At 38.4% G+C, this 26,158-nt stretch overlaps 1 protein-coding gene across 2 annotated transcripts in view; it reads left to right on the top strand.

Moving 5' to 3' along the window:
* Positions 1 to 26,158, top strand: part of kif3b (kinesin family member 3B) — a 58,614-nt gene that overhangs the window by 17,349 nt on the left and 15,107 nt on the right. For both annotated transcript variants that reach the window (XM_039735060.1, XM_039735061.1), the window contains exons 4-7: positions 5,839 to 5,961; positions 12,768 to 12,886; positions 19,152 to 19,268; positions 19,982 to 20,087. In XM_039735060.1, coding sequence (XP_039590994.1) covers positions 5,839 to 5,961; positions 12,768 to 12,886; positions 19,152 to 19,268; positions 19,982 to 20,087 — 465 coding nt within the window. The remainder of the gene's footprint in view (positions 1 to 5,838; positions 5,962 to 12,767; positions 12,887 to 19,151; positions 19,269 to 19,981; positions 20,088 to 26,158) is intronic.

Below are 26,158 nucleotides of genomic sequence, written 5' to 3'. Positions count from 1 at the left end.
ATGTCATACCATCTTGGAACTGTGTGCTCGGCCATTCGTTTTTAGCCACTCCCTATCACCACTTGCCAATAAACATATATAGTTTAAAAATGCTTTTTTTTTTTTTTTAAATAATCATGATCTAATCACTAAAAGTAATGTCTGTACCACATACCATGAAAGAACACACAAAACAAAACTCAGTCGATGTGAACTCAAAAGTATTACTGACTAAAGTAGATAACCTCAAAAACATTCATTTTCTTGGTCTCTCTACAGGAGTCACAAATAAAAGAATAAACAAGAGTTGGGAGCAAGTGACAGCAGTTAAGTGGAGAGAGCAATAGCAGTGGGCCATCATGCAGTGCCTAGACTGCGGCCAGTAGACATCTGGCTGTTTTGCAGAACTGTGAGACAGTAAAAACATTTTTAATGAACCAGGTTGGACACCACATTTTGCCATGTTGCAATACATACAAGCCTCTTACATTCGAAATACAACATCCAAATGTCTTTGCCATTGCATTGATGTCCTAATGGAGAGGGACCATGTGCTCATTTAGGCCTCTTGCAGATGGCAGAGGAAGTGCAGGTTTCTGTGATATGTTGTTGAGTGCTGCATAAGCCATCACAATGTGGAAATCCTTGGTGAGACTGTACATGTCAAGTCCAGACACCATCTGTGTTTTATTGAATCAATGGTCCGTTCTATCATTGATCATGTGAACGACTTTCATTATATCTCCTTTCTTGTGGTGTACCCACTCCTGAAACATTATACAAGTTGTCTGTAATGTTCTAAGCTTAATTGCTATGCTATCAAATAGGCTTGCTTAGCAAGAAGCCAAACATCACACCCAGCATAAAGTCTGCTTCCCAAACTATGGTTAGGTTTGGGGGAAATAAATTGTGGATTAACCTGGCCCAAACGCATACCATTAATCAGACACATTTGAGTATCGTGTATTAGTTATTCATTAGTTGGATAAAGGTGCTGTTGATTTACAAAATCAAATTAATTCTGTGATGGTACCTTCATCACAATGTGTGTGTAGTCAAATGCACTGATTACATTAAAAAAACAGCCATCTTTGCAAAATGGCTTTTGATCTCGCCATGTTTGAAATGGGATGTATCTGGGTAGCAGCTTAATTATGCCATCCCATATAAATGTCATCAGCTTAGGGATGACTGTGAAATTCCTGACTGTCCGCCAGTGCAGAATAGCCCCCGTGGCCAAATACCGTGTGGTGGTTAAAATCTGTAATGAAACAGGGTTCATATGATATATGCATTATGGTCTGTAATGTGGGACCCATTTCAGCACACGACTCTAAGAGAACATATATAGAAAGTCTAAATCAGCTTATAAACCACCCATTATCATGAGCCAAAAAATTATCATGATCTCTGAAACACACTTCTTGTGTAGCCTGACTGTCCAAAAGAACTGACTCTGCTGTTATTAGTTATCTTGTACAACACACAGCACACCATTTTCCGGCTGTTAACATTAATTGTATACATTGCATGTTATGCAACAAAGAAAACTGTATTGAAAGAACATGTTGGTTAACTGTGATATTAAAGAAAATTGAAATGTGACTTAACGTGTCATTTAAATGAGCAATGAAATTAGATATTCTGTTCACTTTATTGTCCTATGCCTGGAATTGCTACAATTCCAACACCAATAATGTCTCCATAGAACTTATGGATGGTCTAATTTTGCTATAATGATTAACCAGTTTTTACACCAAGTTCATGTTTTACAAATTCCGACATTTGTGTCTGTACATAAGCACATTTTTCACATGAGACTCCAGATGTTTTTCTTCTTATGTGACTTATGGTTACATGCATTTTTGCTTCTAGTGTTTGCTTGATAACAAGTGAATGACAGTAGTTGGTATAAAATTTCAGCGGCCTAGGTGAACAGTGGGGTTCAGATTCAGTTTAGATGTTTTAGAAATAATTAAAATCTCAGGTGTTTGTCTTTTTAGGCTATAAAAAGTTACTTAAAATGTTAATGAAAAGGGCAGTATAAATGTATAATATTCACACTCTTTCCAACATACAGTTCAGAACTACAGTACAACAAATTGTGTTATTAACCCTAGAAAGGGGCAAAGCAATGCAAAATAGTCATCAAAATGTACAATTTGAATAGTAGCATTTAGGATGAGTTTGAGAAGTCAGATAGCTGTTTCTGAGAGCCCTCTTAATAGCACGTTTCACTAGTCCAATCAATAGATAAGCGCCTCAACAAAGAGTTGAGTAGCATAGTTAGTGAGGAAGGGTCTGAGATTTTGTATGTTAAAATGAAAAAAGTAGAACTCCCTGATCAATTAAGTGATGTTTCTCCTTCATCATTCATCATAGTACATCTATCAAATGTCACAATGAGGTTCCTGACAGTAGCCGATGTTGAGAGAATAATGTTATCAAGTGAAGTGCTAAATGAAAGTTGGATGGAACAAGAGAAGTGTATTTTACGATAATGATCATTTCCAATAATGAGATGATAAAAGTACAAGTGGAAATTGGGGCTAAAATTTACTGTGAGTTCAGTATATATCAGGGCTGTGGAGTCGGAGTCGGAGACAATTTTGGGTACCTGGAGTCGGCAAAAAGTTAACCGATTCCGACTCCTACTAAATTTAAATAGGAATTAAAAAAGTAAGTTGAAATGTCCCAATTCACAAACAGTCATAATGAACTACTTCTCTGCTGTAAGAATAAAGCCCAATGCATGCAGTGCATAATGTTACCACAAAACGAACATGTCAAGTAACCATGAAGCATGCTTTTCATTGACTGTATGCATTATTATATGGGATGTAATGCACAGGTAAGGTGCAGCACCACTTTCCATTGTGTCGTGTTCCACTGTTACAGGGAACTGTGAACCTAGCCTAAAGCCCCCCATACATTTACAGATGCACTGCCGATTTTTCGGCCGTTCAACGAGTCATCACGTGTCAAACGCCTGAAAAATCATCTGGTGTGTTCTCAGCTCCGTCGGCTCCCCTTCGCTATGCGCTAGTGAAGGGGGCCGAAGGAGCCGAGAACACAGATCTCCCTACCTGTCTCCAGCAGAGGCTCGTTCTGCTGATCAGCTGGCCGGTGAGTGTGTTTGTCTTTAATCTGGCATTATAGTAGAGTGTTGGCTTCCTAGCCAGTAGTTCTGTGGTGAAATGACATGTATGTTGCCTTCCTTTCCTTCAATGGATGTAGAAAATACATTAGCATAGTATATACACTGTGTGCACAATTATTAGGCAAGTTGTATTTTTGAATACATATGTGCGCACAATTATTAGGCAACTATTAGTGTGCAGATTTATTATGCAACTAAAGGAAAAATGAAAATTTTCCCATCTCACTTGTTTATTTTCATCTGTTATAGTGAGAATAATAAACAAACACCTCAAAATTTACAAATAAACATCTCTGACATTTCAAAAAATAAATCAATCAATCAATGACCAATATAGCCACCCTTCTTTCCAATAACAGTCATAAGCCTTTCCATTCATGGAGTCTGTCAGTTTCTTGATCTGTTGACGATCAGCTTTTTGTGGAGCAGTGACTACAGCCTCCCAGACACTCTTCAGAGAGGTGTATTGTTTTTCTCCCCCGTAAATCTAGCGTTTAAGAAGTGCCCACAAGTTCTCGATAGGGTTTAGGTCAGATGAGGAAGGGGGGCCATGTCATTATTACTTCATCTTTAAGGCCTTTACTGGCTGGCCATGCAGTGGAGAACTTCGATGCAAGTGATGGAGCATTGGCCTGCATAAAAATCATGGTCTTTTTCCTGTATCACTGTTTGAAGAAAGTGTCTTCAAAAAACTGGCAGTAGGTTTGGGAGTTGATTTTGAGTTCATCTTCAATGCAAAAAGGTCCAACTAGCTCATCTTTAAAAATACCAGCTCATACCAGTACCCCACCTCCACGTTGAAGTGGAGCTCTGTGCCCATTACTGATCCACAGGTCCATCCATCTGGTCCATCAAGAGTCACTCTCATCTCATCGGTCCATAAAACCTTTGAAAAAAATCTGTCTTCAGGTATTTCTTGGCCCAGTTTTGACGTTTCAACTTATGTTTCTTGTTCAGTGGTGGTTGGGTTTCAGCCCTCCTTACCTTGGCCATGTCTTTGAGCACTGAACACCTTGTACTTCTGGGCACTCCAGGTAGGTTGCAGCTCTGGAATATGAAAGTACTGGAGGATAATGGGTTCCTGGTAGCTTCACGTTTGATTCTTCTCAAATCTTTGGCAGCTAATTTGCGTCTTTTGTTCTCAACACGTTTCTTGCGACCCTGTTGACTATTTGTAACAAAATGTTTGATGGTTCTGTGATCACACACCAATATCTTAGCAATTCCAAAAGTGCTGCATCCCTCTGAAAGACTTTTTACAATTTTTGACTTTTCAGAGTCAGTTAAATCTCTTTTTGGCCCATTTTGCCTGAGGAAAACTAGCTGCCTAATAATTCTGCACACCTTGATATAGGGTGTTGATCTCCTTAGGCCACACCCTCCCTCATTACACAAATACACATCACCTGACGGACGTGCTTAAATCCAATAAACATTCAAGTTAATACAGCTTGGAGTTGGAATATACGCATTAAAAATGATGATATGGTCAAAATACTTACTTGCCTAATCATTGTGCACACAGTGTACATACAGAGGAGTCGGAAGATTTAGAAACTGAGGAGTCGGAGCATTTATCAACCGACTCCACATCCCTGGTATATATACACATCATGTTAATTTATAGTGTACAGAACAGCACCTCAGTAAATGATTTCTTTATAATTTCTAGTTATTACTGAGCTTAAACTGCTGTGTCTGTTTAAGTAAGTTTTATTTCAGGTTATGAAAGGATAAAAAAAATTATGTAGCTAGCTACAAGTAATGAGAGGAAATCAGAGGCAGTCAGTAGAGAAAAAAATGAAGATAATTTGAAGGACCAAAGTGAAAGCTTTGAATCTCCTCATACCAGACAGAGCAGAGCCATGGTGGAAAGCAATTATGATAAAAATAGTTAGGTATTACCCTTCTCTAATTTTCCCTGCATCATTTGTCTTGTCATTAGTCATATTTTCTGTTAAAGTTTTGGTAATTTCTGAATTACCAAAAAATTTTATTTCTTCTTTGTTGACATGTTGTCTGATTAAAGCAAGTCATTTTGCTTGATCCAAGCAATTTAGGTGTATCATCTAAATCAATGTTTCTCAACCTATCTGGTGTCGTAACCTATTTTTTTCTCACATAAGCACGTCCCCTCTGGTAAATTGAATGCTTTCATCAGAGTGGGCTCCCCCTCAATGAATCTAGCACAATTGTCAAGAGTCCTCCCAGCTTATATCTCCTATGCAGAGTTGTGCTATCTGAACACAGGATTATTCCAGAATCTTAACACTAGACCCAGGAAGTCTCTAAATTGCCATGAACTGTTTTTGTACTAGTGAGTGGTGCCATATGGTGATTTGTTAATCAACAGGCTTTGACTTCACACCCTGACCAAGCACATAAATGGAAAGGTGGATTAATGGATGTGATATTCATTTATTGAGAAACTTTAAAACTTTCTATATATCAGATAAGTAAGGTTTAACTGAAAAAATATCAGTACTGTACTATATAAAAATGGAAAGAGCACAAGCAGATGTTTATGCAAGATATTTAAACACTTTGCCACATTAATACAAATCATTACATTAATGGTGCTCTTAAGTAGGTTTTAAAGATGGATAGTTTAATACAAATGAAACATTTCATCTGCAAACTCTGTATTGTGTGATGCTTTTTAACAGTAACTTTTGTATTTTATTTTTTGTTATCTGTAGAAAAGAAGAGAGAGAGAGATGCAACAGCAGATGGAAAGTCGTGATGAAGAGACTCTGGAATTGAAGGAAACATATAGTTCACTTCAACAAGAAGTAGACATTAAGACAAAAAAACTGAAAAAGGTAAATATTGATGACTTTAAAAGGTGCAGGAGAAACGGAGAACTTCATTTCATTTTAGATGTTTAATTTATAAAGACCATCCTAATTTTTTTTCTGTTGTAGCTTATATTCTTTTATTCACTTGATTTCTTCCTCTTTCATATGTGTACAGTTTTTTTACATTTATTAACAACATTTCTCGCTTTGTATAATGTATGTATGAGCATCAAATTATTGACCTCAATACAGGATGCACCTACATACCCATAAACTACAAGGCTTACTGATACCTTTATAAAACAGCTCTAACACAATGTAATGCACATGAATCAAGCAGTATGTACGTTGTACAGAAGGAGTATGCAAGTCTGTAAGAGATGGCAGGAAATGGCAATAAATGTTCTCTCCAGATGTACAAGTTAAATTAGTTTAAATGTTCAAAGAAAGAAAACTTTAATATATAGCTAGATGCACTGTTTTACATTGGCTCAAAAAGGCAAGCTGTTGAAAATTAAAAAGAATGTCACTCAAAAAAATGGCCAAGATGGCAGCATTGGCAAGAGATGTGTGGTGAAAAATATGAGGAGACTGCAGAAAAACAGACTAAGCAAAACGAAAAGGTACAAATGCAACATGAAAGAAGAAAGCTTATTTCTGAGAATACTTGTCAGTAATTTGATTGAGGTTTTCCATCCAGGACACACAGTTTTAACCTCAAGCTACACACACATTAATGCTCATGTTGACTTAAAATAACTTCGGCTCCTCGGTTATCCCAGTTGGTTGAGGATTGTTCTCTATACAGAGAAAATTTTGCAAGTGTACATCCTGCTCTTGATTGGGATTGACTTGCATCTGGGTAAAGTCTGTGTGAGACTATTCTCAATGCACAGACATTCATAGTCAGTTACTAGTTTGATTCTCCTCTTTGTAGTGTTTGTTAGTTTTAGTATCTGTGTAGGTGTTATAGCCAAAGCTAATTTCTTCCTTGCTTTGTCTCCTCACCATTCTTTAGAAAGGTAAATGGATGCAGAGGTCTGTGCCCTTGTTAACTTATTTTTATTGTTTAGTGGTACAGTTGAAATAGTTGTAATGTTCATCACTGAAGGGGCGTGATGTACAGGGAACCTTGGTTGTCATGGAATTATTTTTGTTTAATTATAACAGTTGCTTTGGGACAGCCATAAACCAGATGCAGAAGTGATGCTCTTTTGTGTTGATGGCATGGCAATTACAGCAAGTTGCCATATTGTGCATTCAGATTCTCATTGTGTTCACCATAGAATTTTATCGTTATTAGTAACGTATTATGAAGAAGATGAATAAAATGTAAGAAAGAAATCTTACACTATGTTAAAAGTGAGCAGCACGACAAGACACAAAGTGGTTAGCCTGCATTATCTAGGTGTCTCCCAAGCAGAAATTTAACAACATACAGGTATTTCCAGATGTGCTGTGCAAGGTCTTATGCAGGAATAGAAATGGGCAAAGCTGAGGACTGGAAAGGCAGTGGTTGGCCATGGAAACTGAGTGCAGCAAATTAAAAATACATTAAGCTTACTTCACTTCAAAATCTGAATATGTCCAGTACTACTGCCAGTCCATTGGGATCCTGGTACACCCATTTACATTCTGTATCAGAAGTGGTCTTCATTGGAAATTTAAAAGCAAAAAGCCATTCTCCAGACTCACCTGTGCTCAAAAGCACAAGGATTAGGCTGCAGAAAAATGGCAGCATGTACTCTGAAGTAATAAGTCAAAATTTGAGATTTCTGGGTCTAACAGAGGGCAGTTTGTCTGCCGAAGGACTGAAAAACAGTTTGTGAATAAATCTCTGTAGGCAACAGTGGAGCATGGTGGAGGATATCTGGGGCCTCATGTATAAACGGTGCGTACGCACAGAAACGTTGCGTAAGAACTTTTCCACGTTCAAATTGCGATGTATAAAACCTACACTTGGCGTAAATCCACGCACTTTTCCACGGTACCTCATACCTTGTCGTACGCAAGTTCTCCGCTCGGTTTTGCAGACTGGCGGCACCCGGCGTCAAAGCAGTGCTACTGTTCCTGTGTGGGTACACCTTATTTTCCTGACGCGGCTTTATAAATACACCGAAACTAACCGCATATTGTTTATTAGTGTAATGCATCTGATTGTAATTAACTTGTAACAATATAATGGTAGAGGGAACAGCCATAGTATTCCAAATACCATAACTGCTTTACCGTTGTTACTCTCACTACTTCTTCTTCTTCTTTCAGCTCCTCTTGTTAGGAGTTGCCACAGCGGATCATCTTTTTCAATATTTCTCTCACTGCACCACTCAAAGTATTTATATCACTGTATCTGAGTGTGAATCACAGCAGCAGCTGATCGGAAAGAGAATTATCGGTATACAGCTTCAAGGACATGCTGTCTCAGCCACTGCAAAATGTTTTAAAGTCTTTCCTGTACGGACCTCGCATTTCAGAAACAGAAACGATATCATTTATAAGGTGAAATTCAGCAAATTATGTTTATTAAATTATACAGATAAAACTTTAACTTCATTTAAATAATCTATACGCTTCACTGGGAGTGTCGTATGATAGAATAATTAAACATGTACTACGAAGATATTTCAGTGTTCCTTAAACGTTTTGAAGAATCGGCGCTAAGCTTACAGATGGCTTAACGTCTATTACAGAGCTGATTGTATGGCGATCGGTTACTTGGGAAAGAAAAGCACTGACTGCAGTGACGGCTACGCCAATATATATTGAATATAAAACAGAAAGAGAAAATAACAACACAGCTAAAAACACAGCGACAAATTTCGGCAAAAGTTAAATGCTTGTGTCATGAGCACGAGGCGGCTATGCAGTGTCCACAACGGACGTTGTGCATAAGCTACCTTACTGACGGGCGGGGAAGGAGCCACCGATTCTTCCTCTGCCCAGTGCCACCACAAGCCTAGAGCCGCCCCTGATTGTACTGCTGCAATAAATTATTTCATCGAAGTGAAACACGTTTAATAACGTGCTTTAACTATCATCATGAAAATATCACGTATACATCTCAGTATTTTAGTTATTCAGAGAACTGTAATATTACGAATGTAATTGATTCTGTGTCCAGTTGGAGGAAGAAAGCCGGGTTTAAAAAGCCAGTAGTGATTCACACACACAGAGCACATAGAAGATCAAATACAAAACAAAGCATTTAACGTGCTGCTTTAATTACGATGTGATTTGAGAAACTGGTTAATTAAACGATTTTAAGATTAAGTTTATAATGTTCTACTTTAATGACAAAATAAACTATGTGATTAAAGTGGAAATGTCGAGATTGAAGTTGACATTTCGTGCTTTTTCCTCACTGTGTGCCTTTTTTCTCTGTACCCTAATAAGCTTTCATATGACACTCAGACAGTGGGCTTACAACTCGGCTTTTCACGACGACTTTGATATGTGACTTCTTTTTTATTTCCGGCACTGTGCGATTTGTGAATGTGAGCTTTCAAGTTTCTCCAACACGCTATGTCACTCGATCAACTTCCTTTTGTTGATTATACCACGGTTTATTTGAACAAATAGTATGTTTTTCATTTGCCTCCACTTGGTATTCGCTGAAATTCTTATATTTTCCCCGTGCTTTTCCCATTGTCTTTTCACAGAAGGCTGCGCTTAAGGGCGATTTATATTGATTTGCATATTCAAATAGGCGTAATTCTGGGAGGATTTGGGGCGTTACATAATGCGCGTGCACGAGCCTTAGTTTTCACGCTGATCGGGATTTATGTAGCGGAAGAACGTGGAAGTTGGAGTACGCACAGATTCCTGCATCTGGATTTTTCTGTGCGTAAACACATTTCGGCTTTTGTGCTTACGCCATGTTATAGTGCGAGTTCTACGCACGGCGTTATACATGAGGCCCCTGGAGCTTTGTGGCTGCATTTCTGCAAACAGAGTTGGATGACACCAATACTGCTAAGTACATACAGATTCTTATCTATCATGCAGTTCCATCAGAGATGAATCTGATCAGTTCCAATGTCATTCAGTAGCATGACAAAGACCCCAAACACAAAGGTTGTAAACTATAAGAAGAAAAAAAAAATTACAGAAAAAACAGGGAATATAGGAACTGATTATATGACACCCAAACCCCCCCAATTCCAAAGAGGCTTCGAACAACTGACCATAGAGTAATGCAGAAACTGGATTCAAGTAAACCTAAGGTAATTGTTGCTGTTTTCAGTGAAAGGGGTGGTCTCACCAAATATTGATTTCTTTTGGTTTATCAGAAAAGACTATAAGGTATAGAGGGTAGGAACAGGAGAGGCAACGTAACTGAGCTGAAGGTCGAAAACAAAGATCAGTCCTGTTGTTCTCCTGTACTCAAATCTTTACCAATGAATTTTAGTAAGTTAAACTATAGTAAGTCAGGAACTGGGAAATCTTAACACCATAGAAACTACCGTCTTGTGATAGATAGATAGACAGATAGATCGATACTTTATTAATCCCAAGGGGAAATTCACATAATCCAGCAGCAGTATACTGATACAAAAAAAAAAAAAATTAAAGAGTAATAAAAATGCATGTAAAAGCAGACAATAACTTTGAGTAATGTTAGCATTTACTCCCCTGGGTGGAATTGAAGAGTCGCATAGTGTGGGGGAGGAACGATCTCCCCAGTCTATCAGTGGAGCAAGACAGTGACAAAAGTCTGTCACTGAAGCTACTACTCTGCCTGGAAATGACACTGTTCAGTGGATGCACTGGATTCTTCATGATTGACAGGAGTTTGCTTAGTGCCCGTCGCTCTGCTACAGATGTTAAACTGTCCAACTTTATTCTTACAATAGAGCCTGCTTTCTTAACAAGTTTGTCTAGGCATGAGGTGTCCTTCATCTTTATGCTGCCTTTCCAGCACACCACCGCGTAGAAGAGGGCACTCGCCACAACCGTCTGGTAGAACATCTGCAGCATCTTATTGCAGATGTTGAAGGAAGCCAACCTTCTAAGAAAGTATAGTCGGCTCTGACCTTTCTTACACAGAGCATCTGGGTGATACAAGATGTTTTCCAAAGCCTCGGGACTCTCCCCTGTTCCAGGCTCCGGTTGAAGATGCGCTGTAGAGGTCTCCCCAGTTCCAAAGCACAGACCTTCAGCAGTCATGGCGATACACCATCTGGACCCGCTGCTTTGCTGGCACGAAGTCTCCTCAGCTCTCTGCTCACCTGTGCTGCTATAATTGTGGGTGGGGATGTCTCACCTTTGCTGGTATCAGCAAAAGGATGGTTGGAGGATGCAGTACTCCGAGGTGAGAGTGGGTTAGGGTGGTCAAACCTATTAAAGAAGTTGTTCATGTGGTTTGCTCTCTCTCCACGTCTCTCTCGATGGTGGCACCCCGCTTCGAGCTGCAGCCAGTGATCATCTTCATCCCATCCCACACTTCCTTCATGCTGTTATTCTGCAACTTCTGCTCCAGCTTTCTCCTGTACTGCTCTTTCGCCCCCCTGAGCTGGACTCGGAGTTCCTTCTGCACGCTGTCTTCTGGTTCTGTCTTCTTCTTCTGGTTCAAAAGGCCTTTGATGTCACTTGTAATCCATGGCTTGTTGTTAGCATAGCAGCATACTGTTCTTACTGGAACTACAATGTCCATGCAGAAGTTAATGTAATCAGTTGTGCAGTCAACAGCCTCTTCAATGTTCTCACTACGTGACCCCAGCAGTATATCCCAGTCTGTAGTTCCAAAGCAGTCTCTCAGAGCCTGCTCTGCCTCAGGGGACCACTTCCTGAATGATCGTGTGGTTTTAGGTAGCGCCTTCACTCTTGGTTTGTAGTGAGGCTGAAGCAGAGCCAGGTTATGATCTGCTTTCCCAAGCGCAGGCAGCAAATTTAAAATGCGGGGTGGCGCTGTATGCGTCTTTAAAGTTTGCATACAATAGGCCGATAGCCCTATTTCCCCGGGTGTTACAGTCCACATACTGGAAGAAGGCAGGTAATGTTTTATCTAGCGTTACATGGTTAAAGTCTCCATGATGACAGGAACATGAAATATTTTCTAATAAATGAAAACAAATGGAATATATAAAAGTAAAGCACCTCAAAAAGTCCACCATGAGAAACATCCATCAATAAAAAAGGCTTAAACAAGCATACTAAATTTGCCAACATACAGAATGATGAGCAGTTTCCTTTGTTTTTTCTGTTAACTGCACTTTCTAGAAGGTTTATAGGTTATTAAAAAAACTATTCTTTGCATAATTTTTGAAAGCATTCAAGTTGTACAACTCTTTTTTCACAAATGCCAATAAGCATATATAATTTTATCATTTAAATTTGAATGGGAGATTTGACATTTGTTAATGTAATTGAGAAATTGATGCAAACCTGATGGAGAAGCACCTTTGTTACTGGAATAAACCCAAATCAGTATTAACCTTTAATCATTATGGGACTTGTGTGCCACCTGACAAAAACCCTGTTAACAAATTGTGAAACAAGAATGAACTAATGTATATTCTAAGTAGTATTGCTGTATTTTGTGCAGAACCTATCTTTTGTAATCATTTGTTTTAAAATAAGTTATTTTGCACCTTGCTTAATAACTCCCTGCTTATGCCTCTTTGACTAACCAATAAACTTTATAAAATTGCTTTGTAGACATTTTCTCTTTTTCTTCCAAAGAAATGAGTGCAATATAGACTGTGTTCATGGCATGATACACTATAATTTTTCTTCATTTTAAATAGGAAATTAGTAATGTTATGCAAACATTTAAAGAATTAAGTTTACAGTAGGTACATGTACCATATTTTTTTTCTTTATTTTTTCAGTTGTTTGCAAAGCTGCAGGCGGTAAAGGCCGAGATCCAAGATGTACAAGAAGACCACATAAAAGAGAGGCAAGAACTAGAACAGACACAGAATGAGCTCACGAGGGATCTCAAACTCAAGTGTGTAACTTAATAACAACATTGATTTTTAAGGCCTGTTTATACTTGATATTTCTGTGTCATTGCAAGAGTTCACTGTGGTGTGTGTGCCATAAATTTCATTCTCAATCTTGGCATATGGACCCTCACGTTGACAACTACGTGCCTCCAGTATATTGTAAATGTAAATATTGTAAATGCCCTGTGTACATCAAAAGCGCAGACAAGTAAATACTCACTTACTTATTGGGGGAACAGTTGTGTGAAATGTTGCCACATGCACCTACACAGTCCAAAATTGGAAAGCAGACAGTGATAGCCAAATGTCCACAAATTCATGATGAGAAATTGCCCACACCCTAGGCTAACATGGACGTTTATGCAAGCAGAAATGGAAATATCTGCAAATTAATATGTGAAGGCAAAGAAAAAATTTGGGGTGCGGGAACCCATATGATTCTTCTACCATGCATTACTGCACAGTGAATGCTTGAAGTATAAATAGAGAAGGGCATACATCCTCTGTGCACACCACATTTACAGCAGGCTGTGCCCAAGTATAAATGGATGTTTATGCTTAAACTGAAGATCAGCAAATATTTTATTGTTTTATCTGTCCATCTATGCATTCATTTCTTTTCTGAATTTAAATTAGGTAGGGCACCAGATGGGCACTAGTCCTTTTCAGGGCACACATGTGCATAGATTAAAGTTTGGATTTGCCAAATAAGCTGCTACTGCATTGACATCTTTGGAGTGTGAGAGGAAATAGCACCAGCACTGCTTGACCTCTGAGGCAGTATATCTAATCGCTGAGCAACCATGCTGCCACTACAGTGTATGTTATTGTTTGCATTTGTTTTAATTCCTTAAGATTCTCTAATCTTGGACATTTGCTTGTTAAATAGTCATGCCTTGCCATTTACAGTTAGTGGATCACTTGGTGCCTTAGTTGATCAGAGACTGGTTTTTTTAAACAGATTTCATTATTGTAACAAATAGCCTTATATTACAGAACCTTAAATATCTCATGCATTCACATAGACAAAAGTAGATCAGAATACAGATGTTCATCACTGCATAATGATTTCTGTTTTAATAGTACAGTGCTTTTTCTTTGGACAGTCAGTTGCTGGCTGAAAAAGTGCCCAGCATAAATAGATTATATGAGTTTGACTATATACATTACATTCATAAGACAAACCACAGTCACTTCTTGTGCATGTATACTTACAGACTGTATACAGCATATTGAAAATTTAAAGATCTTAATGTACTATTTTATTTAAGATTTGCTTTTTTCTATCATTAAATATTTAATCAAATCAAGATATATTATACTACCCCCCGAAGATTAGCCAGTGATAGTACAGAGTATAACGTGTGAAATGAAAAGAAATAAGGTCTTAGATATGTGACATATATATGATATATATATATATATATATATATCTATATATATCTATATCTATATATCTATATCTATATCTATATCTATATATATATATATATATATAAATATATATATATATATATATATCTAAGACCTTATTTCATTTCACTAAATATATTCTCTGTTTTGTTCTGAAAAAGTATTGCCCATTTCCTCTTGGTTCCATCTTTTCCTTTTCTCTCTCTCTCTCGATGTCTTTTCAACCCCTGACCCCAATCCACCGAAGCCCTTGATTTCTCTAGGTGATTGTGTCAAGGTTTTCTAGTTTTTCCTTTGCTCATATAGGGCATACTGCCCCTAGTTGTGCCTTTTTCCCCTCCTTTGCCTCATTAGATGTGTTGTAAAAGACAATGGTATTGTGCAGCGCCCAAAATTTTTACATCGTGGGTCAGGTCACCGCCATAGCTGGGCTGAAATGAAAAGTTCACTGGCAGCATTTGCTCAGGAATATGCCATCCTACTCACAGCTTTGGAAATGGGAGTGTCAGTGTGCCAAATCTGCAATATGTTAAAATAAACTCTGGTCAAGGATCTGCACACAACAAACCCACATTGGCTAATATTGCACTGTTTAACTCAAGATCTCTTAATGGCAAAGCACTGGTGCTATCAGAATTCATTACCGACTCAAACCTTGACTTGCTGTGCTTGGCAGAAACTTGGCAAAAACCAAATGATTTTACATCTGTCACGAAGGTGACCCCGCCCGGATACATTCACTTCACGGAGCCTTGCAGCTCAAGACAAGGCGGAGGAGTCGCAGTAATTGCTAAATCGAACTTAAACATCAAAATAATCCCCATTGTCTTTCGATTGTCTGGCTTTTAAGCTAATAACAAAATCTGGTCCTGTCTCGCTTATTGTTGTGTATCGTCCTCCAAAATACAATGCATCTTCTATATCTGATCTGGCTGAATTATTAGCCCACTTAAGTTCACTTTCCCAAAGAGTCATTCTTCTTGACGATTTCAACATCCATATTGACATTACTACATGCAAACTGAGAAATGAATTCCTATCCTTACTGGACTGTTTTGATTTGGTGCAGCATGTTGATTTTCCTACCCACTCTGGTGGTCATATACTGGACCTGATCCGCACATCTGGATTATCTGTCGGAAACACAGTGATTTGGGACTCTGACCATAAAGCAATGCTTTTTCGCTGTCTCATTACCTCTCCCTCTTCTTACCTGTAAACAACAAATTTCTTTCTGAAACCTTAAAAATATCTGTCCCTCTGTTCTTGCTGGATCCATTTCTGATCTTTTTCTGTCTTCACCTATGCCATCAACATTATATAGTCTTGTTGACCACTATAACTCGGCCCTTCATTCAGCACTAGATAAAACAGCTCCTTTAAAACATAAGGAGGTTTCCTTTAAGCTTTCAGCTTCATGGTATAATTCAGAGCTACGATCAATGAAAGCAACTGGCCAACACCTTGAAAGAGTGTAACGTAAGACTGGCCTCACTGTTCACATCCAGGCTTTCTCTGACAAAGGGCTTACAGGGATGCACTAACTGCAGTCAAGAACACACATTATGGCAGAATAATAGAAAGTGGCCATGAAAACCCAAGGGTTTTGTCCTCTGTAGTTAATAAATTACTTCAACCTGCGTCTGGCCCAATTACCTCCTTTACTGAAGTCTGTGAAAAATTCCTCCACTTTTTCTGCAGTAAAATTAAAAATCTAAATAATTCAACTAACATAAATCCATCATCCATTTATATCCTTCCCTGTCTTCCCACTCCATCCAGCTCCTTTTCTAAATGTTCACCAGTCACATCGGCATTTGTTAATGACCTGCTTTGTAAGATGAGGCCAACTACTTGTGTACTGGACCCCATCCCCACCACACTTCTTAAATCCTGCCTTCATGCCGTAATCTCGACTGTTACGACAATAATCAATACATCCCTCGACACTGGGTTTGTGCCAAAAAAAAGTCTGGTCTTGATGGTGACAATCTTAACAATTTTCAGCCTATTTCCCCACTTACTTTTTCTGTCAAACGTTCTCGAGTGTGTTGCCTCCCAGCTCACCAATTACTTAACCTCTAATAATTTGATGGAACCCTTTCAGTCTGGTTTCGGGGTGCAGCACAGCTGTGAAACTGCTCTTCGAGTAACTAATAATTTGCTTATGGCAGCAGACTCTGGACAAGCCAGCATATTAAATCTGTTAGACCTCAGTGCAGCATTTGACACTCAAGTCAGACATGACATTCTACTGTCCCGCATGGAGAACATGCTGGGTATCTCTGGCACTGCCCTCCAGTGGTTCAAGTCCTATCTGACTGATAGGCAAGAGTTTGTTAGTCTTGGCAACAGCAGATCCAGCTCAGCACCAGTCACAAGGAGTTCCTCAGGGCTCAGTCCTTGGCCCTCTTCTGTATTTATATGCTTCCCCTTGGCCATATTATTCGTAGCTATGGACTGGGTTATCATTTTTATACAGATGACACTCAACTCTATTTCAATGGTAAAAGTGCAACTTCATCAGAGTTTTCTCAGCTCACAACTTGCCTCAGTGAAATTAAAACCTGAATGGAGCAGAACTCTTCAAAATTAAATTGCAACAAAACTGAACTCCTGCAAATTGGCACTAAAATGCTACTTAAGAAAATGAGCTTCTTACCAGTCACTCTTTATGCTGATATCATCAGACCTTCTTCTGATGCAAGGAATTTTGGTGTCATTTTTGATTCTTCCCTTTTTTATTCCACCCACATTAAGAAACTATATTACTTTCACCTCCATAACATATCCCGTGTTCGCTAATTCCTCTCCTTTTCTAATGCTGAGAAACTTGTCCAACTTTTTCATCAAATCCTGCAATGATTATTGTAACTTGCTGCTGGCAGGTGCCCCTTCTGATCTTATACCACAGCTCCAATTGATTCAAAACTCTGCTGCAAGAGTCCTTACTCGAACCAGCAACAGTGAGCACATCACACTCATCCTGCTTCGCCTTCATTGGTTCCCTGTGTCTTACAGGATAGTATATAAAATTCTGTTAATAACCTACAAAGCTTTAAATGGCCTTGCACCGGACTACATCAGTGACCTTCTCCATCACTATGCTCTTGTTCGCCTACTAGGGTCCTCTGATTCTGGTAATCTTGTTGTGTCTCACACTAATCTGCACCCTATGGGTGACAGGGCCTTCAGCTACATAGCAGTCAGACTTTGGAATGACATCCCGAAATTAATTAGATCAGCTGACTCCATTCATTCTTTTAAAAAACAACTTAAAATTCGTCTATTTAGGAAGGCTTTTAACTTAACATTCTGCCCTTTCTTTCAGTTTACCTCTCTGTCCAGGTGCTCAGGATAATTTGTGTGTGTGTTATATCACAAATTACGTTATTTGTTAGGTTTTTCTTTTAGTATTGAATTTAATAGTTTGCTCTGGTTTATTGTTCTTTATTCTATTTAATGCTTTATTTGTTTCATTGTTCTATTTAGGAAAACATTTGTATCCAATGTTACATATACCCTGCTATTTTTTCTAAGACTCTGTGAAGCGCCTTGAGCATGGGAAAGGCACTACAGTAATCCCTCGCTATATCGCGCTTTGACTTTCGCGGCTTCACTCCATCGCGGATTTTAAATGTAAGCATATCTAAATATATATCATGGATTTTTCACTGGTTCGCGGATTTCTGCGGACAATGGGTCTTTTAATTTATAGTACATGCTTCCTCAGTTGGTTTGCCCAGTTGATTTCATACAAGGGACGCTATTGGCGAATGGCTGAGATGCTACCCAATCAGAGCACGTATAACGTATTAAATAAAACTCCTCAATGATATACGCGGTGCTCCGCACACATAAAAGGTCTAGCAGCACGTATTGATTTTTGATTGTTTGCTTTTCTCTGTCTCTCTCACTCTCTCTGACATTCTCTGCTCCTGACGGAGGGGGTGTGAGCAGAGGGGCTGTTTACATAGTGGCTGTTTGCCTAGAGGATATGGACGCTCCTCTAAAAAATGCTGAAAGACCACCTTCACATTGTGCCCTTCCTTGCGGTCGCTTTATTGCGGTGCTTCGCATACTTAAAAGCCCAACAGCCCTATTAATTTTTAATTGTTTGCTTTTCCCTCTCTCTCTCTCTCTCTCTCTCTGTCTCTCTCTCTCTCTCTGACATTCTCTGCTCCTGACGTGCACTCCTTTGAAGAGGAAGATATGTTTGCCTTCTTTTAATTGTGAGAAAGAGCTGTCCTCTCTGTCTTGTCATGGAGCACAATTTAAACTTTTGACTAAAGGGTGTTATTTCATGTCTAGAGGGCTCTAATAATGTTAGAAAATGTATATAGAAGGTCGTAAACAGGTTTTCTATGCTCTAACTGCAAAAATATTAGATTTATAAATAAAGAATTCTACTTCATGGAAATTCATTTATCGCGGTACAGTAACAAGGGTTTACTGTATAACTCTGTGGAGAATATTTATAAACAGTGTGGGAGAGTTTATAAGGGCTTAAAATATATAAAAATAACCATACAAACATATGGTTTCTACTTTGCCGATTTTCACCTGGAAATGCAACCCTCGCGATCGAGGAGGGATTACTGTATATAAATAAAATGTACTATTATTATTATTATTATTAGATGTCCCATTGTATGTGGTACAAATAATGGCCTTAAGAACCTCATCAGAAGTGTTCATTTTTTAAATAGGGATGGTTTTTAATTAGCTAGTTCTGGACTACCATTTGCTATTGTGGATAAATGTGGTTCTACTAAATGTAGCATGTGTTTAGCAGTGTGAATGGGATACGTGTTTTAGTAAAGAAAATGAAAGCTTTCATTCCATGTGTTCCAGGCACCTTATTATTGAAAACTTTATTCCAATGGAGGAGAAAAATAAGACTATGAACCGAGCTTATTTTGATGAGGAAGAAGATCAATGGAAACTGCACCCCATCACTCGCATTGAGGAGTAAGTTTGACTCTCTTGAACTATGATATTTTATCTAAAAATTATGTATTTATTGCTTTACAGTTATTTGCTTTTTTACTGCTTTAGTGATTTAAAAAAATCTTTCACATCTTTAAGCGGTAGTTTTTTTGTTTTTTTTTTATATTTGCATTTTTGGTCTCAATTCTTAGTTTTGGTTATTGTTCATTAGTAACTGAGAGTATTTGAGTTGTTTTTTATTTTTAATTGCTTTCATGTGATAGACCATAAGAATGGATTCTAAACATTATTAAGTTAAACTATAATGTTTTAAAGTTATTTACTTAGTAAGTAGACAGTTAACATTTTGTATACCCAAGCATATTCTGACTGTGCTTGAATGCAAAACAGATCCAATGGGGATACTCTTAGTGAATGCCTGCAATAATACTTGTAAAACAATTCATTAGTATCTAATGGTTTATTCCGGGTGAGTGGAGGTTCAGTTGCTTTTGCATCAATAATTTATAGCTGCAATATAAATTTTATGAGATTAAAAGTCACTGCTTATAATATTTAAATTAGCAAGCAGTAAAAGTTGTGCAATGGGTTCACTTGTTATCCCCCATCAAGCTTAACTCATGATGTCGTGATGAGACTGCAGTAGTCAAATAGCAATATATTTGAAAGTGTAGAATTTTGTGATCAGATACATTCATTACTATAACTACTGAGTCCGGATTTTCCGTATTTAGCAATCAGAAGATGATGACTAGGCCAGTGTCTGCTGTGGGATACAAGAGACCACTAAGCCAACATGCAAGAATGTCCATGATGATGCGACCAGAAGCAAGATACAGGGTTAGTAGTTTTCCTTTTTTGGTAAAACTTTGTGATTGATTTAATATGCACCTGAATTTTAAGTTTGTTATGTAATTGTAAAGCAGATTTGGCAATAAAGTCCATTTTTGTATAATAATAGTATTTCTGTCAGTGTTTTTTTAATATCGCAGTTGCTTTTCATAATCTTCTGTTAGTGTATCTTGATGTAACACATTATGCTTATGCATTTGGCTGTGACGGGTAAAGTTGATACTATTATAGCAGAAATAGAAACATACAAGTTAGACGGATTGGCAATGCTAAATTGGCCCTAGTGTGGTGTTTGGGTTGTGTTTGTGTGTGTGGCGCACTATACTAGCTGGAGTGGGCTGTAGCACCCCCATCACGACCCTTTTCAGAATGAAGTGGTTTTTGAAATTGACAGAAAAAATTAAAGCAGTTCTGACTTTGAGGACATTGTCTTCATTTTCTATACTACTTTTAAGTTTACAAAATGAAAGTGTAATGCAGTTGTGGCAAAATTAGATATGTTGACTTTGTCATTGTGAGGTATGTTTGTGTTACCAAAGTTGAGGTGTAACCTGTGTGATGATTAGTTTTAATTAGTTGGTTAAAGTGGCTCCAGACAATTGAAATCAAAAAAGTGTACAGTGGTAAATGCAAATTCAGTAATTTATTTTGACTGAGGTGAAACATCCTGACATGTTAATTCAGATTAGCACCATCTTCAACTGTAGATTAATGTGGAGAGTAACTAGATAGTCCCTCTAATAATTTGTATCTGACTGCTATTCTGAATCTTAAACATGACATTCCATTATCCTTTTCACTAAACCATACAGTTGTCTGCTCCTCGCACCAGTATTTCAAGTTATTTGAATTTTGTGCCAAGTACAAAAGTACAGTATTTCACAAAAGTGAGTACACCACTCAAATTTTTTGTAAATATTTTATTATATCTTTTAATGGGACAACACTGAAGATGTGACACTTTGATACAATGTAAAGTCAGTGTACAGCTTTTATAACAGTGTAAATTTGCAGGCCCCTCAAAATAACTCCACACACAGCCGTTAATGTCTAAACCGCTGGCAAAAAAAGTGAGTACACCCCTAAGTGAAAAATGTCCAAATTGTGCCCAAAGTGTCAATATTTTGTGTGGTAACTATTATTTTCCAACACAGCATTAACTTTCTTGGGCATGGAGTTCACTAGAGCTTCAGTTTGCCACTGGAATCCTTTTCCACTCCTCCACGACGACATCACGGAGCTGGTGGATTTTAGAGACCATGCGGTCCTCCACCTTCCATTTGAGGATGCCGCACAGATGCTCGATAGGGTTTAGGTCTGGAGACATGCTTGGCCAGTCCAGCACCATTACTCTCAGTTTCTTTAGCAAAGCCGTGGTCATCTTGCAGGTGTGTTTGGGGTCGTTATCATGTTGAAGTACTGCCCACCCCTTCAACCTCTGCAGCAATGCTGGCAGCACTCGTATGTCTATTTTCAAAAGACAACCTCTGGTTATGACGCTGAACATGTGCACTCAACTTAGGGCTGGGCGATTTGGCCTAAAATCAAAATCTCAATTAATTGAACATTTTAACTCGATTACGATTAATGAACGATTATTTTATTTTATTTTTTTTTTTGCCCTCATAGTTCACTGACAAGTTTTGTACAGTAAATATGCTCACATATTACATGTGAGAGATTTTTGAATGAAGGGTACATTACTTGATTTTAAAATAATTGAAGGAAACACACTATCTACTATCTGTGATTATTTATTGAACATCAATGCTGAACAACTGAAATTAAAGCACACATTGCCTAAAACGAACAGTCACTTTGTTCTTATAAAAAAAAGTAAAAATAAATAACTTGCACTTTTGGAAACAAAGTAAATTATTTTCAATGTGTTTCTTATTTAAAAGTAGAAAATAAGCAATATCTCTTCTAAATAAAATAACTCTTATATATCCTTTAAATAATATTTTAAACAGTGCATTTCTTGCATCTTCTGTAAACAAATATTTTAATGTGCAATGTATCAGTGTAAACAACAAATTGTTATAATGAAAATAGAACTCTCTAAACACTGTTGCATGAAGTGATCTTAGCGATCTTGTCATGTCACTATATGAACATGAATTTACTCTAAGTTCTTACTAAGAAACACAAGCATGTTAACCTTTTCAGGTTTCAGGCAGGACCTGAGGCATGTAACAATGTTTCCGCCCGAACTGAAAACCCGCTCTGATGGGGTGCTAGTAGCTGGTATGCAGAGATACTTTTTTGCCACCTTACTTAGAGTGGGAAAGTGTACATGATGTTTCCTCCACCAGTCCAGTGGATTTGCCTCACTATCCAGCATGGGGGACACCAAATAGCTGCTCATCTCTGCTTCTAGCGATTGCTGAAGTGACAGAGTGGGTGTAGCTGAAGGTGTTGCCTCACTCCCTTTAAAAAAGCTTCCTAATGAAAGTGACCTCTTTTGCTTTTTTGCTACTGCTGATGAAGTTGTTGGTTCTGCAGTCTCTGTAATCTGACTTTCTCTGCAGACTTCAGCTTCTGACATCTTCTCCATCTCTGTTTTCACTTTCTCCTGAATGGTGGGGACATTGTGAGCAGAAATGTAGGTAGCTTTAAATCTGGGATCAACAAAACTGGCTGTGTCCAGTCGCTCTTCTGTGATAGGATCTGAGTACTTCTCCTTAAGGTACCTGAGGATGCTGGTTTTGATAGTTTTAGTCAGATCCACATCGTCTTCCTCCTCAGCAAGCACTCGTGAATTGAGGATGTGCAGTACAGGCTTTACAAATGAAATGGTCACACACTCTTCCCCTGATAGGGCGTCTGTGAACTCCATCAAGGGGGAAAGAGCCTTGCTGACAGCCTCTAAGACATCCAGGTCAGCCCACGATGGAACAAGTTGCCTGGATTTTTTGTCTTCAGAAAGGACCTGTGTAATAGCTTTCCTTTGTTCGAGGACTCTTGCAATCATCATTTGCATTGATCCCCATCTGGTAACGCATGCTGTTTTTAGCTTGTGTTGTGGCAGGTTCAGTTCTTGTTGCACCTTCATTAATGTCTTCTTTTTTCCCAGCTATAGGAAAAAGCACTGACTATGTTTTTGCACACCCTCACTGCACGTGTCACACGTTGATCTTTCAATCCATTTTCTGAAACACACAAAATTAATAATTTTTTTATTATTATTGACAATATTTTATTTATACCTGAAGCTTTAACAGTACCAAAATTAATGAGCCTCTTATATTTCTTAAATAATATCAGAGTAACAACACATTTTTATAACACAATGATTTTTACTTTAATGATGTAGTGTTCTGTTACATTGTAATGTGAACTTAACATTGTAACACTGTAATTATCAAGCATATTTTAACATTTATAAAGGTGCTTTATGAACATATTTAGCGTAGCCAGAATATAGTAAACGCCAGATATGCCCAATTTGATAACATCCCAATGCTATTATATTTAATTAAGCTGACGTGTACTTACCAATTGCAAGGTGTAGTCGGTGTCCAAAACGCTGCTGCCGTAACCATCCATCAAGCGCAGCAGCTTTGACAACATTAGCACCGTTGTCTGTCGTAATGGCTGAAAGTTTTTCTTCCGTGAGGTCCCATTCAGAAAGCATATTTTTCAGACCTTGCGCAATCATATCTGCTGTGTGATCGGCTGGAAAATATGCCGTCTCAAGGCATCTCTGGCGCAGCTTCCAATCGTCGTTAATGTAGTGCAAAGTAAGGCTCAAGAATGGGTCCATCGCCCTACTTGACCAGAGATCAAATGTGGCTGCAAAGTGTTGAACATTTTTCAGTTCAGCAGCTACATTTTTACATCATGTCTTGTACATGTCTGGCAGCGCAGTTTTAGAAAAATGTGATCACGATGGCACAGTGTATCTTCTGTCGAGAGTTTTAACGAGGTGTTTAAACCCGCTTCTCTCCACTGTAGCCAAGGGAGTCATATCCTTTGCGATGTAATAACAAATAGCATCAGTTATTTCTTTCCATCTTGAACTCTTCTCATACTGTGTGGCATTTGCGAACGCTTGTGTTATCGACATCTGCTTTGCGGAGGCACTTGTTGCTGGGCGCTTGTCAGTCTCTTTTTGTTTTTTTTGAGCCATGCACTGTTCATATTCAGTAACGTGATTGTGCTTAAGGTGTTGAAACAAATTGGTGGTGTTACCTTTGGGCGTCGAAACTGTTTTTCTACAGTGTCTACATCTGACTTCATTTTGTTCGATGTCATCCTTACTGAAGCCAAAATGTGTCCAAATGACGGAGACTGCGTTTCTCTTTGGTATAAGCTGCTCTTGTTGCTCAGTTGTGTCAGTGTTTAAGCTCTCCATGCTCGACATGTCGGCGGAATAACGTAACGTAATGGAGCGGGGTCACGTGACTCCACACACGGTAGTGTTTTTAAAGGGAAAGTAATCGAAATAATCGACCTGGAAAAATTTGATCGATTATAGGTTCTGAATGTAGATTTAGATTACTTTTCGATTAAACACCCAGTCCTAACTCAACTTCTTTGGTCGAGCATGGCGAGGCCTGTTCTGAGTGGAACCTGTCATGTTAAACTGCTATATGGTCTTGGCCACCGTGCTGCAGCTCAGTTTCAGGGTGTTGGCAATCTTCTTATAGCCTAGGCCATCTTTATGTAGAGCAACAATTCTTTTTTTCAGATCCTCAGGGAGTTCTTTGCCATAAGGTGCCATGTTGAACTTCCAGTGACCAGTATGAGAGAATGTGAGAGCGATAACACCAAATTTAACACACCTGCTCCCCATTCACACATGAGACCTTGTAACACTAAGGAGTCAAATGACACCAGGGAGGGAAAATGGCTAATTGGGCACAATTTGGACATTTTTCACTTAGGGGTGTTCTCACTTTTGTTGCCAGCGGTTTAGACATTGATGGATGTGTGCGGAGTTATTTTGATAGGACAGCAAATTTACACTGTTATATAAGCTGTACACTGACTACTTTATGTTGCATCAAAGTGTCATATCTTCAGTGTTGTCCCATGAAAAGATATAATAAAATATTTACAAAAATGTTAGGGGTGTACTCACTTTTGTGAGATACTGTAATACTTGACATCTGTCTACACATCACAGTTGAAAGCATAACCACAGCTCTAAAGGACTAAATCCTACTTGCTTTTGATTTTCATGTTCTTTTCATAAATGCATTTTAATAATGTTTCTATTGCCAAGGTCTAGTATACTGTACTTTGGTTCAGTCTTGCATTACACCTAACTCTCACCCTTTGCCTTGTGGTGGGTGAGCTCACATGGCAGTTGCACACCGCTTTTTCTTGCCAAGTCTGATTAGGCTTTGTGAGTCTCATGACCAGCAGGTATTTGCCAGTGAATACCTCTTCCAGGCGTGCACCCAGGAATGTGTCCCTATATCCCCATTCTGGTTGAGGTTCTCTTCAATTTAATTTGAAAAGTAAGAAGGTCAATTGTGGATAACATATATGTACAGGCACCATTCTTGATAAACACAAACCTTCTCACCATGTCCTGGAACAAAGTGGATTCCATCCTGGCAGTGGAACAGTGAACAAGCTATTTATCCTATCATAAATGCTGGAGGGATTATATAAATTTACCTATCCCATCTACTTACGGTTTCTAGATTTGGGAAAAGCTTTGACTTTGTAATTTATGGTATGTTGCTACGTAGTGGTGTCACATATTGGATTCTGGGACCACTGTTGCATGCCTTTTGCTCCTTTACTTAGAGTAATTTCTGATTACTTGTTATTATGTCAGCACTGTTTAGTGTGGGCTTTGATCTCCACCCAAGGATGTATCTTGACTTCTCTCCTTATTCACAGTTTTCATGAACAGGATATTAAGGCACGTCTGAGGTTTTGAGGGTATCCAGTCTGAGAACCTAAGGGTATCTTCATATCTAAGTTTGTGTTCCTTTCCTGGAAAAATGTGACTTTTTTTGGAGGGAAGGAGCAAGCAGCTGTGTAAAGTGGAGGAGTTCAGGTATCTTGAGTATGAATAGAGATGATTATTAGTTTGACCA

The sequence above is a fragment of the Polypterus senegalus genome, chromosome 14 (genome assembly GCF_016835505.1).
Source record: "Polypterus senegalus isolate Bchr_013 chromosome 14, ASM1683550v1, whole genome shotgun sequence".
NCBI lineage: Eukaryota > Metazoa > Chordata > Cladistia > Polypteriformes > Polypteridae > Polypterus > Polypterus senegalus.
This window is presented reverse-complemented; position numbering and strand designations above follow the sequence as displayed.